Genomic DNA, 15,052 nt, shown 5'->3' on the forward strand with positions numbered 1-15,052 from the left:
TACTAGGTGTCATTAACCAGTGGCTGTGCATACTTGGCTCACAGAGCATTTTCAGTGTAAGTTATCAGGTATCATGCTTGGTTGTAGTACAAGCAGCTTAGTCCTTTTGCTTTACACCTGGCCTGCTCCCCTTACTCATGTTAACTTCATACCTCAATAGACCCCTGAGATTTGATGCAAATCAGTGTATGTTACAGTAAAAGCACCTCTGTCTAGGAATTTCTGAAGAAATGAGTTGTCATCTCATTTCCATCACCAGCTGTGGGATCTTGAGCAAGTCATTTCACGGTGAGAAGCAGTCTCTTCTAGTGTAAAATGAGAACATAAAGATATGTTCCCTGCTTACCTCGCAGAGTTGTTTTGAAGATCAAATAAAAGAACATCAAGGTGATAAGAGTATCTACCAGGCACCAATCCCAGTCGCATCACGAGGGGTCGTGGCTGACTGACAAACACAGACCCCAGGCTTTTCTGAGCACTGCCCTCTGAAAACCTAGAGGAGAATCACAGGTGTGAAATACAAATGTGCCCTTTGCCCACATTTACTGAAATAACGTGCAGGCTACTAAGTAAATGGCTGGGTGAGGATTTTAAGTCAGAAGGCACCCTCAGCTGGAACAAATGCATCATTATGATTTGATTTCAGAAATGCAAACATGACCTGAATGAATCGACTGTCTGTTGAGTCCAAATTCCTATATTGTTGAAGCTGGAGCAGATGTGTGGCGGTCTGTCCTGGAAGTGAGGAAAAGTACAACTGAGCAGGGAGGCCTGTCCGGGGAGCCACGTGGATCGCCGTGAGGGGCTCCTGCCTGCCCTGGGGACCAGGCCCCCTGTGCTGGGCGGGAACGTGGGGTGTTGAGCAGCACGTGGCTTCAGGAAGCAGGCAGGGCTCTCTAGTGAGGTGGGCTGCACAGGGCTCTGTGTCTCTGCTCAGCTGAGCTCCAGCAGAAGCTTGGGGAGGCAGGGGAGGTGTAGAGCTGCAGCTGCTGCCCCGCTCTCACGACAGGGCAGGACTCTGTCCCCGGCTGCAGGCGCAGGGACAGCTGGGCTCAGCCCCACCTGAGCCATGCCGGCCAACCTCACGGAGGGCAGCCCCAAGTCCAACGGGACTGGGCAGACACTGGATTCTCCCATCCTCTGCACGGAAACGGTGACTTTCACTGCCGTGGTGGAAGGAGAGGAGTGGGGCTCCTTCTACTACTCCTTTAAGGTGAGTTTCCTGCCTTCCACTCTGAACACTGATTTTAAGTCGTAAGACAAAGTAGAATGTTAGACTGAGTTAAAAGAGCGTAGCCAATATTGTGAATGAGTGTAGTTTATATTCTTTACTGAAAAGAGTTTAAAAAAAAAACCTGATGATCTAAAGCAATGAGTTTTTCATACTGTGCAAGGACCTATATTGTAATTTCTTAAGAATACTGGTGGGGTTTGTTGTTTGTTTGTTTTTCTGCTGCTGCTGCAAATGTGTGAATCATGAGTAACATTCATGAGTGGATAACTTTTTAATTTTCCCCTTTTCCTTAGGTGAAAGCACTTTTAATTGATCCTGTAGTAGTGCTTGAAATGTCTGTTTCTTGTAAGGGTTACTGTTGTGAGTTTTTTGCTAGGAACATCAGAGGGGTGGAAAGCCCACATTGCCCAGGACAGTACCTGATGCAGTGAGAGACAACGCTGAGGAAGGAAGGAAGGATCACACTTTCTTTGTTGAGCCTTTGCATTGAACATCAGTGAGAAATAGGGTCTTTGACTGTAGTTGGTGGTGTCGCTGTTTGCAACAAGTTGCCCTCCTAAAACAGTTGAGGAAATCAGAGTTCGGTGAGTTTCACCTTCAAAGTATCCAAGGGCCACATTGAGAAAAATGTCCTCATTAAGCTAATACTGTTTCCTCTTCTGAACAAGACTGTGGTCAGGAACAAACCGGGCATCTGGAAAACAGTGTCCTGCTTCTTGCATGGGAATGCTGGGACGTCAGGTTACTTCACACGCTGCCTGATAGTGCTTTCAGGCGTTACACTAATTCCCAGGGCTCAAACTGGTCTTTTATACCAAAAAGGAAAATACTTCAGGAAAAATTCTAGCAGTTTTTTTTTTTTTTTTAATCCTCTGGGTGTCCTTGAAATGATTTGATTTTTACTGACAAAGTAGAATTGCTGTAATATCCACCTTGGAGCTTTGCTTCTTTGCCAACACTCAGAATAAAACTTTCAGCAGGGAGCTGTCCCGGGAGCCAGCCTCACTGGTGCTGGAGAGACCAAGAGACAATATAGCAAAGCAGAGCCGAACAAGTCACTTCAGCTGACTGCACGGGACCCATCCCTAAGCACCACCTCCTAACGCATGCTTGCTCACACACAGCCCAGCTGCCCGGCTCCACGACAGAAAATAGAAGCTGAAATTGGAGTTTGGGGCCATTTACTGTTGACTGAATAATCCCCTCTATGAAATCAGCCTGCAGGTCCAGAGATTCTATCTTAGAGAAGCAGGCTTTTTGCACCCAGGAAACACACCACTCCTCTCAGCGATGCTGCCTCTGCAGCCTCTTTGATATTGATAGAACATGACAGCAAACAGAATGGAGAGAGACGGGCCACTGCAAGAGGGATAATAATCAGCAATAAGGCAGTTGTTCTGAGATTCGGGCAGTAATCATTCTCAGCTGAAATCTCATTTGCCATTTTTTGTATACAGCTCCTAAGGGGATGTTCTGAGTATCTGGACAAACAAATCCCTTCTCACTCTCTTCTAGTGTTTGTACTGTCCTAGCAACATCATCTCCAGGCACTAAGGAAAATCATATTGTTTTCATCTCATTTCTATTAATAAGTTTGCTCTCAAGCAATTGGACCATTAGACAAGGAGAGGAGCAGAAAGAGAGAAATTATGTCTGGCCAGGAGCTTAGAATGTTGTTTCATTTTTTGAGAGATATAATCATTCATTAAAACAGTGATTTTTAGTTACACAGAAGTCAGTAGTGGTGTTGGTGGGAACTAGCTTAAGTGTCTTAGTGTAACTTTTTCCATGGTCCCGTTTGAGCACAAGCAGGTTTGATGCACTGTTGATACAGAAACAGCTCGGATGCAAACTCTTGTTCCTCTTGTTCTGATGAAAACTGTGACCCTTTTATCCCACAACCTTCTCAAGAAGGAAGTCAGAAATGTGCTTCTTTACTGTCTCCCAAACATGTCCTTTTCATCTCCATTGCCTTTTCCAAAAGCAGTAAAAATGTCATCAAAATTGAAATGGTAACAGCCTTACCAGAACTAATAGCAAGAGCAATAGTCACACCTTTCATTGGCTGTGGGCTTTCTTGGTGACAGGAATTTTTCTAAATGACTTTTGCGAAGTATCTCATTTAATTCTCAACCCATGTTGTATCTTCCCATCTGGAATTGCCGTCCATCTTCACCTGTGTTTATCTAAATTCTACCCACTCTTTAAGGCTCCTCTTGGGTTGCTTCCTCCCCGAAGCTCCCCGACCCACCCCTCCTCTGAGTTCCGGTAGTGTCCTGGAGTGTACCCCTCTCCTTGCCACTTAATCCAACACTCCTTAGCTGCTATTGCAATAAGCATCAGGTAAATGTGTAACAGCTATTAAGCTCCTTGAGTGAAAGGAATGCCTGATGTTTGTTTCATGTTTTCTCAGGAAACCAGCACCATGCTAGGCTTATTCAATAAACATTTACTGCATAAATGAAGTGTGGTGTTCTGTTTCTGTCTACTGTCTACATGTTGTCAGACTGGGCAACAGGAAGTTTGCTTTCTTAGTGACAGAGGTGGGGGTCTTGTTAACTACTACTCCACACATCAGCCCCTGCCCTGCTGGGTCTCTATCAGCTGTACTCACCGAGGTCCTCTGCAGGTGCATTCAGCTCATCCTTATTCCATTTCTAAACCAATGTGATGAAGCTAAGTTATAGTTGCCAGTGGGTGGGTACAGAAGTAGCTGTGCCATCATACCTCGTACCTGGTTAAGCCCTGGAGAACCCATACCCACCCCGTTGCCGCCTTACCTAGCCTCAGCTGCCTTACTGAGTCTTCATGCTTGGACTTCTAATCTAGTTACCTACGTAGCCCTCTACTTCTCTGAACCCAAAGCTCTCTTGGCAGGAGGCAAGACATCCCTGTCTAGATCTTACTAGCCCTTTCTTCACAAGCTCAGAGCCTTTTCTTTCTTCCCCATCTCCATCTCCAAATTCTTACACCTGCTCCCCACTGTTCTAACCTACTCTGTCAACCAAAGTGTGTCCTTGGATATCAGCGGGGAAGGCAGAGGTGAGTTCACCTCCCCCTTCCTCTATCGTGGGCTTCACATGACTAACGCTCTGTGGTCCTGGGTTCAAGGTTCTCAGCTCAGGCCCCAGTTTCCTTCACAGTTTCCAGTTTCTCATACATTCAAGGTTTCATCCAGTTCACCTCCTCCATTCCTAGCCCCCAGCATTAAGCAATTATATGGGCTTCAAGAATCTACCAGACACTTTCAAGGAGGATGAGACCTGGCTCATCAGAAAGTGAATGGAAGACCTGAATATAAGCCTGTCCAAGTGGAAGACAAAGATGAAACTCTCCTCTTAATAGCCTTTAATTTCGACTGTGAATTCGTTAGCAATGTTTCCTGAATCCCTGATTCTTAATGATGAGAAAATTAATTCAAAGTAACTGGGAGGGAAACCTGCCTGAATTAGTAAATTGCCGAAATTATAAAATAATGCAAATGAACTCAGTTTTATTACTCTCAAGTGAGGGGAGAAATATGAACCAAGACTGAAAATATTACCTGAAGAAGATCTTTTATTGAATCTCCTTCAGTGGGTCGTTACAAATGATATGCAATTAGTCTAACTATTGTTTATATGTAAATGGTTGCTTCTAAGTGCTTGAGGGTGATTGGACAGTTTGTTGCCTTTGTTTTGCACCCTTTGCCTGTAGTCTTACTATTAATTTTGTTAACACACCCTTCCTCATTAATATAACAAAAGCAAATTCCAGTTCAACCCATGTCCCAATTATCTCACACTAGGCTTTAGGAAAAGCTTAATTTAAGAAGCTTAAGTATACTGTGCTTGTTTTTATTATATTTAGGCTGACAAGTCATTTCTAAGAACTCTCTCTATCTACTGTGTACCAGCATTTTCACCTTCAGTGACTGTCACTTCAGCTCCTCTCTGCCCACTTGCCTGCTTCCCTGAACCCTCCTCTTGTCCCATCACAGCTCTGCAGGACTTTCCTGTCTCACTTCCTGCTTGGACCCCAGGACAATGTCAGGGATGCCCTTCCTGGAATCCAGGAGCCCTCAGTCCTGGACCTCCCAATGTATCTCCTGTTATAACAAGGGTCTTGCATTTACATTTTTTTGTCCTCCTCTAATCAGTTTCATTCAGTATGTTCATTTTGAGTTTCGAGAGTTGAATAATGTGGCTGTTCATAGGGAAATTACTAATTTTGCCCAGTTAGATAATTATTAAAGGGCTGCTATCATTGCCTTTTTCTGCACACCGCTTTCCAATCCCTTGCCCTGGGCCAGCTCTACCATGTTCACCTTCACTCCATGTCCTTGAGAAAGGCACGCGTGTCATCTGTTGGCTACACAAGGCTATTGTGCAGTTCCCAAGCTATGTACTCTAGTGTGTGAAAAAGGGAAACTTCCTTAACTAACTTTCTCTTTGGGTCACTAATATATCTGATGGCAGGAAACAATCTCAGTTCATTCAGAGTAAACTCAGAATTGCAGAGTTTTCCAGGCTGTGAAGGGTTTTCCCACTTTCTGACTCAGGAAAGGCATCGAAGCTCTAGGAATGATGCTTCTACAGCGTGTGTGTTCACATGTGTGCGGTCAGAGTGAGGGAGGGAGGCTGACCTTGGGAGGAATCTGGGCAAGTTGGCGTCAGCTAAGATGAAGAGGACTGTCTGGCCCTCATAAGTGGTCATGCTAGTTCCAGACCCTTGTCTGGATCCCCATCTGGCCCGGGTCAGACTGCACTGCTTTCTGCTACAGCGTACCTTTGTCTCGTTTCCTTCAGGTACACGGGTGCCCCCCCATCTCCCTCTTTCCCTCTCTCAACTTTGGCTGAATTTCTGGATCCTTCCTGGGAATAAAAAGTCTGACTGCTTCCCTCCCAAATTTGGGCTGCTCCTCTCTCTCCCCACGTGGCCATCGTATCTATTCAACTCCCACACCATAAAATCTGGGTAAATCCCCAGGGGCTGCCATCCCCTGGTTCCTATACAGTAAGTGGAGCTCAGCACCCTTTAATCCTGTGCTCCCAGCCTTGGTCTCTTCCTCTCTCTTTGTGGTAGCCTTAGAAGGGGCCAATACAATATCCTCTCACACTCTGTACCACTATTGTACCGTCTGACACGCCTGTCTCCCGCTGCCTGCTTTCCCTCTGGTGGGGAAACTGACTTGACTGTTTTCTGACAAATTTATTATTCCAGACTCTCTGCTCTGAATGCTCAAATGACACAACCTCTTGCAAAGGAAAAAGACGCTTCTCTTCAAGCTATTTATGATATCCTCCATGAGGTATTTTTGAAAGCCCCGAGCTGACTTGTTTCTCTTTGTCTGCATTGCTGGAGTAAAGACTACCCTGAGGGCAGATGGGGCAGAGCTCTCTGGCTGCCTGGACTCTGGGAGGTTTTCTCAAGGAAGTAGAAAGGAGCATATCCATGAGTGCTTCAAAAACAAATGTCACCCCGTCATCCTTGAAATAATTTCCTGTTGATATAGTGGGTAAGAATGTTTCGAGCTATGTACTCAAGTGGACAAGAAATGTAACTTTATTTTCTGTAACTGAACTTAGCTTCTCTCTGGACCTCTCAGTCCAGCTGATGGCAGAAGAAGTAGCCTAGTCATCCCCAGGTAAACTCAGGCTCTCGAATCTTCCCCATCACTGTAGTGAGGCACAGGCTGTAAAGTCGGACTGCTGGGGTCAGGTCCCAGTGCCGCCACCATCGAGCTGTGAACTTGGGGCAGTTTGCTTCTACCTGTGCCTTGGTTTACTTACCTGACAAATGATGCTGAGAATTAAGTGTCCTTCAGAGGGCTGTTGTGACGAGTTAAGTGATTAAATGCTTGTGAGGCCGTTAAGAACAGTGATGGCCTAGAGTACAGTGTCTGATAAATGTTAGCTGTTATAGCCCCAAGGATTAGTTGTTTCACTCCTTTCTAGAGCTACTGACTGTGAGATGAGGAGCCCCCATTATTTACACGGAAGAAGCTTCTGAAGATTCTGAGAGAGACCCCTGCAGTTGAGAATCTTCAGGACAGCTTTTTAATATGCATTAGGCCCTCAAACAGTGGTGTTGAATTGAGCTGTTTCTTTTCTTTCAACTAGACCATGAAAAATGTAGAACAGGATATTTAGAGACGATTCCACTTCTTACTTTATTGTCCTTATACAATATCTAATTTTTATCTATGCAAGCTTAATGGCCCACTACAAGAAGGGCTTTTTACAGAGATGGGAAATTATATCCCATCCAGAAGAGAGGAGCTTCTACACTGGCAGAAAGATTTTCTGGGCCACAGGATGGCAAAACCACCCAAGGTCATGATGAAGTCATTGCGGACTAATTTTTTTTTTCACTTAGACAGTATTGACAGCTGCCTGAAAATGACGGGTCTCTTACCCTTTGCAGCATCGTACAGTTAACAACTTGACATCACATGATTTCACTTGACTCCCTATCAGCTCTAGGAGGGTTTAAAATAGCATTCCTTTTTGTAACCAGATGTGAACATGAAGTCTGATAGGAGTTAGAGGTGTGTACTTTCTAAAAAATAAAATGAAAGGAAGCAAGAAAGAAACAAAGAAAAAGAAAAGGAAAAATAAACATGGTCTACTGCCGATTTTAGTCAGGATAGGATAGTCTCTGCAACAGTGAAAAACTAAACCCTGAATCTCAGTGGTTTAACACGTCAAAAGTTTATTTTTCTCTCACGTCCCAGTTACAAGCAGATCAACTTGTAGCTCTGCCTTCTAGAACAAGCAGTTTCCAAGGGAGATGGCAAAGCTTCTCTTATCTGCTTTGGCCTGAAATGACACATGACTGACTCCGATTCCATTGGCAAGAATTAATTAGCTGATGGGCATAGGAAATGTAGCTTAACTGAATGCCCCTAGTGCGGGGAACATAGTACACTGCTGTAAAGCTTGGTTTGACCTTCACCTTCTGCACGATAAAACCCAAACTCTTCAGCCTTGGCCTTCTGGCTCTGCACAGTCTGACTGGAACACCCCCTCCCATCTCCTCTCCTCTCCTCCTGTACCATGCTGCACTGAATGCCATATTCCAGGGAAATATTACCTTTGGCAGGAATGCCTTTCTCATAGCTTTTTCTTCTGATATCACATCTAAGCTCAATTGCCCCCTCATCTGTGAAGAATTCAGATTGTTTAGTAGATCAGCATCACTATTCTTATGCTTCCAAAGCACTTCAAATCTCTGTGCAACAAGATTCATCTCTTGACATGCATGTCCGCCTACACACACACACAGACATATGTGTGCACATAAACATAGACCAACACACACATACACAGATACACACACACACACACACACACTAGATGTCAGTCATTTTAAGGCAGCTCTAGATCCCACTACCCCTAGTGTAGTGCCTGACACATGGTAGACAAATCGTCAAAAAATATTTTGTTGAATGAAAGAGCATATCAAGAAACAATCTGCATAACAAGTTTATTCCTAAGGTCTCAGTAAATTTGTGTGAACACATTAGAGTGGATGGAGTCTTAATCCTTATTCTACAAGCCACTGGGTTTGAACTTAAAGGTACCATGATTTTAGGGAATTCCTGACACCACAGCATGCCCTATTGGCGGGGAGGATGTGTAGACAGGTCATTAGACCTGAAGGAAACAACATCCAAGATCTGTCTGTTCCCCTTCCCTTGTCGTCAGCTCTGGTTCCACATCTGAGACCTGGAAGCCATCCACTTCTGAGCCCTAAAACATCGGGCAGGTTTTGGACAAGGGTGTTAACATTCACATCCCTGCTCTCCATTTATGTGTTCTGATGCCTGATTATAGAAACTCAGCCACAGAGATCTTCTGCAAAGTGCAGAGGGCAGAGGTCACCACTTGTGGACAACAGGATCTGCTCCAGTGGGGTGAATGTGTCAGCCTTGTCTACTAGAATCTCAATCAGGTAGTCACACATGGTTCCTGTCTGCTGCCTCTGGACACTTCAAGCAGAAAATGTGTCTCTGCTGTGAACAGTGAGACTACAGCTGCTTTCGCTGGGTAGGACCCTATACTAGGGACTAGGGAGCCAAAGAGGATTTATCACTGTCCTAAGGGGCTGGGAAACTAATGCTTTCATTCAACAAATATTACTAAGGTGATTTCAGCCTTTTAAATTCTTAACACTATAGATAAACATAAATATTTCTCTCTCAATTTAAATTTCAAAATAAATTAAATATCATATCTAAAAATAAGTCAAAGTATAAACATGCAGAATACAATCTTTTAAACTGTATTCTTTTCTTCCCCATATGTCATGTACCCCTTTACCTTACCCAGTTGAGAATCACAGATGGGCTTGACTATTACTTTAGGCACTGGGGTTTCAAAGATGAACAAAACAGGTATGTCATTCTCAGACAATTCTGTCTAATGGGGGAAAGAGATAGTCAATAATTATGATACAAGGGAAGAGAATGCAGTCACTTAGATAAGGGGAGAAAAGACAGGGGTGAGGGGGAAGTGACAGAACGAGACATAAGCAAGTTAAAAAGGAGGATTTCCACAGAACTAGAACAAAAAATTTCATAATTTGTATGGAAACACAAAAGACCCCGAATAGCCAGAGCAATCTTGAGAAAGAAAAACGGAGCTCGAGGAATCAGACTCCCTGACTTCAGACTACTACAAAGCTACAGTAATCAAGACAGTATGGTACTGGCACAAAAACAGAAATATAGATCAATGGAATAGGATAGAAAGCCCAGAGATAAAGCCACACACATATGGTCACCTTATTTTTGATAAAGGAGGCAAGAATATACAATGGAGAAAAGAGAGCCTCTTCAATAAGTGGTGCTGGGAAAACTGGACAGCTACATGTAAAAGAATGAAATTAGAACACTCCCTAACACCATACACAAAAGTAAACTCAAAATGGATTAAAGACCTAAATGTAAGGCCAGACACTATTAAACTCTTAAAGGAGAACATAGGCAAAACATTCTATGACATAAATCACAGCAAGATCCTTTTTGACCCACCTCCTAGAGAAATGGAAATAAAAACAAAAATAAACAAATGGGACCTAATGAAACTTAAAAGCTTTTGCACAGCAAAGCAAAACATAAACAAGATGAAAACACAACCCTCAGAATGGCAGAAAATATTTGCAAATGAAGCAACTGACAAAGGATTAATCTCCAAAATTTACAAGCAGCTCATGCAGCTCAATATCAAAAACACAAACAACCCAATCCAAAAATGGGCAGAAGACCTAAATAGACATTTCTCCAAAGAAGATATACAGATTGCCAACAAACACATGAAAGAATGCTCAACATCATTAATCATTAGAGAAATGCAAATCAAAACTACAATGAGGTATCACCTCACACCAGTCAGACTGGCCATCATCAAAAAATCTACAAACAATAAACGCTAGAGAGGGTGTGGAGAAAAGGGAACTCTCTTGCACTGTTGGTGGGAATGTAAATTGATACAGCCACTATGGAGAACAGTATGGAGGTTCCTTAAAAAACTAAAAGTAGAACTACCATATGACCCAGCAATCCCACTACTGGGCATACACCCTGAGAAAACCATAATTCAAGAAGAGTCATGTACCACAATGTTCATTGCAGCACTATTTACAATAGCCAGGACATGGAAGCAACCTAAGTGTCCATCGACAGATGAATGAATAAAGAAGATGTGGCACATATATACAATGGAATATTACTCAGCCATAAAAAGAAACAAAATTGAGTTATTTGTAGTGAGGTAGATGGACCTAGAGTCTGTCATACAGAGTGAAGTAAGTCAGAAAGAGGAAAACAAATACCATATGCTAACACATGTATATGGAATCTAAAAAAAAAAAAAAATGGTTCTGAAGAACTTAGGGGCAGGAAAGGAATAAAGACGCAGACGTAGAGAATGGACTTGAGGACACAGGGAGTGGGAAGGGTAAGTTGGGTTGAAGTGAGAGAGTGGCATGGATATATATACACTACCAAATGTAAAACAGGTAGCTAGTGGGAAGCAGCCGTATGGCACAGGGAGATCAGCTCAGTGCTTTGTGTCCACCTAGAGGGTGGGATATGGAGGGTGGGAGGGAGACGCAAGAAGAAGGAGATATGGGGATATATGTATATGTATAGCTGATTCACTTTGTTATAAAGCAGAAACTAACACCATTGTAAAGCAATTATACTCCAATAAAGACGTTAAAAAAAAAATAAAAATGAAGTGGGAATTACAAAAAAAAAAGGAGGATTTCTACATAGAAAATCAAATCGATCTTCATTGAAGACAGGTAAACAGAAGCTTTGAGTTTAGATAAAAGAGAGAGATAAAAAGACCCAAGTGGACCATTAGACTAAACAATATGGATTTTTTTCCTTATAGGCAAGAAGAAATCTTTGAAGTTTTATTAGCAAAAGTGTTAGCAGTGAAAACTGTGACTGAGAGAGATTAATCAGGCTGCAGAGTGCTGGATGGGATGTAGGGAGGCGACACTGAGGAAGGAGAGTCACCCAGTGAGTGGTGTCAGTGCTCAGACAAGGACTGCCTGAGAGTGGACAGGAAAAAGCCGTGAGACTTCCTGTCCAATCACATGCAGGTTTGGGGAATCAGAGAAGATTGGCAGAAGCAGGGAAGGAAGATGACATGGGGGCTCAAATTGATAAGATGATTCTAAAAGGTATGCGGAAAGGCAAAGGAAATTGAACAGCCACAACAATTCTCAAAAAGAATAAAGTTGGGGAACTCACACTAGCTTGTTACGACTTACTATAAAGCTACAGTGTGGTATTGAGGAAAGGATAGACAACCAGAAATGGAACAAATAGGGAGTCCAGAAATCGACTCAATCATATACGGTCACTTAATTTTTGACAAAAATAAAAAGGCAATTCAATGGAGAGAAACAAAATTGTTGCTGGAATAAATGGATAGCCATATGTAAGAAGGGAACCCCTGCCCAAACCTTACACCTCATAAAAATTAACCCCAAATGGATCACATACCTAAGTGTAAACCCTAAAATAAAACAAACCTAAAATAAAATAAAAAGACAATATAGGAGATAAACTTTGTGACCTTGGATTAGGCAAAAATTTCTTACATACAACACTAATGGCACAATCCATAAAGGAAAACTTTATTAAATTGGACTTTGTTAAAATTAAGAACTTCTATAGTTTAAAAGATGCTATTAAGAGAATAAAAAAGCTAACCACATACTAGGAGGAAATATCTATAAATCACAAATCTAATAAATAATTTTTATCCAGAAGACATAAATAATTCTTAAAGCTCAGTACAAAGAAACAAAAATCCCAACTTAAAACAATAGGAAACTTTCAAACAGATATATCACCAAATGGTGACTAAGCACATGAAAAAATGCTTAACATCCTTGATCACTGGTGAAATGCAAAATAAAACTTCAATGAAATACCACCACACACTTATTAGAATGGCTGAAATAAAAATATACTGATGATATCAAGAACTGGCAAGGGCATGAAGCAACTAGAACCATCATACATTACTGATGGCAAAGCAAAATGGTAAAGACAGTTTGGAAACTTTTTGCCATTTTCTTATAAAGTTAAACATACATTTATTATACAACCCCAAAATCCTACTGCTGGGTATTTGCCCAAGAAAAATAAAACTTATATCTACATAAAAGCCTATATGTCAATACTTACACTGGCTTCATTTGAAATTGCCAGAAACTGGAAACAACTCAAATGTCCAGCAGTTAGAGAATGGATAAACTGTAGTACATCTATACAATGGAATATTACTTGGCAATAAAAAGAATAAACTTACAGATACACAAAACAACGTGGATGAATTTCAAATGCATTATGCTAAGTGAAAGGAGCCAGACTCAAAATGCTATAATGATTTCATTTACATGATGTTGCTGAGAAAACAAAACTCTAAGAACAGAAAACAAATCAGTGGTTGTTGTGAAGAGGTTGACTACAAAAGGGCACAGGCGACTGTCTTTGGATTATCGAACTATTCTACATCTTGATTGCAATGATGGTTAAGTTTGTCAAAATTCACAAAACTAAGCATTCAAAGGATGAATTTTCTTCTGTATAAAGTATTACTTAATAATTATTCTGTAGCGATGTATGTTTCCTCAAAGCATGTTTCATTTAAAAGTTATAAACCCCCAAGTGACAGCATAGTGGAGGTAATGCTAAAACCCCCAGAGGACCTGAAACGGGACACAGATTTAGAAGATTAGTACGGAATTCAAGATGGAGGAACCTCCAAAAGCACAAAGTATGGATCAAAATAGACAGAATAATGAAATTCTCACTTCACATAGGTTTTGCTTAAACGTCACCTCCGCAAGAGTCTTTGACTTAATGACATTATATGTCTATGCATTTGTTATCTATCTCATGGTGTCTACAAACTATGCTCCATGAGGACAGGAGCTGTATCTTGTTTTATCACTTGCCTCCACTGCCACCAGTCATGCCCAGCCTTGATAAGACCCTCAGAGAGTCTTGAAGAGTCAATGAACCCTATCATAGACTTAGCACTGTGCTAAGCATAAATATTGACAAAGAATTCAGGATATAGCTCTATGAATGTTTTCCAACATTCTTTACAAGTAGCCATCAACCATTAGCCATTTAGCATGAATCTTTACTATATAATATTTAGTACTAGTGAGGAATATTGATGATGCTACCAAATTTTGGAAAACATCAACAGCATTGGTGAAAGGAGGAACTACATGAGCCTGGAGAAGGGGAAAGTGTGTTCAGGAACAGGTCCTGAATAGACTCCTGTAGATAGCAATGCTGTTTGGTTGACCCCATAGTTAATCTCAACCTCCTTCTCACTTTCCCAGCTGAATACTCCCTTGTAGTAAAAGGTAGCACAGTTTGAGAAACTAATTGGAAGTCTATGAGATTTCTGATAAAGGTTTCTCTCTTTTTTTTTGTTTGTTTTTTGATAAAAAGAGAAAGACATGGCTGGAATTTTACTTCCTCCCTTGAATTCAGACACAATGCATGGAGCTGCAGCAGCCATTTGCAAACACAAAAGAAAAGCTAAGGCAATTTCAATGAGTTAGGATAGCAGCTACCTATCTTCAGATTTCTTATTATGTGAAAAAAATAATTTTATTTGTTTAAGCCATGGTTAAGTGGGCTTACTTTTATTTTTGAGCTGAACACTTTCCCAAGTGATACAAATACCAAGTGCAGAACTACACATTTAGAGTACTGAAGCCAAGCCGTTGAAAGTGAGAGTCAAATAGACATTTCATATATTCTACCTTTGGGTGGTGCAGGGGCCGGCTCTTCTCATGTTTCTCATCCTGCTATTATCTAGATTACAAAGGGATTGAACAGAGTTTTATTAACAGTGATTCAGAATGGATTGTATGTTTCCGAGTAACCAAGAAACAGAAAGTTTCTCCCCCTTCCCAAAGAAAAGAGCCCTACATTTTTCAGAATTATTCTTCACATTTCAGATAATGACCGTGTGATTCACTTAGGTAATGCTATGAAAAAAAAAATACTAAAAGTACTTTTAAAAACACTAGTTCAAAAAACTACCCAAAACAACGGCTCATTTTTTCATGATGGCTCAATAAGAGGATTTTTATTCTCCTCCCTGAAGCACAAGGAATCACAACCCTTCCTGACAGTTTAAAACAACCAAGAAAAGTGTGAGAAATGGGCTTTGGACCCTAAACCAATCCTATATCGTGCTACCCTGACCACACCACACAGTTTCTCCGGACCCAGGCAGCTCAGCTCTGGGAGCAAAACAATAATGATGTCCCTGCAGGATGGTG

General features: G+C 41.7%; 1 protein-coding gene across 3 annotated transcripts in view; it reads left to right on the forward strand.

The window, feature by feature from the left end:
• Positions 1-1,069: 1,069 nt before the first annotated feature.
• Positions 1,070-15,052, forward strand: part of NPSR1 (neuropeptide S receptor 1) — a 140,078-nt gene continuing 126,095 nt past the window's right edge. For all 3 annotated transcript variants that reach the window (XM_061197908.1, XM_061197909.1, XM_061197907.1), the window contains exon 1: positions 1,070-1,213. In XM_061197908.1, the coding sequence (XP_061053891.1) occupies positions 1,070-1,213 (144 nt within the window). The remainder of the gene's footprint in view (positions 1,214-15,052) is intronic.

The sequence above is a fragment of the Eubalaena glacialis genome, chromosome 8 (assembly GCF_028564815.1).
Source record: "Eubalaena glacialis isolate mEubGla1 chromosome 8, mEubGla1.1.hap2.+ XY, whole genome shotgun sequence".
In the NCBI taxonomy this organism is placed as follows: Eukaryota; Metazoa; Chordata; class Mammalia; order Artiodactyla; family Balaenidae; genus Eubalaena; species Eubalaena glacialis.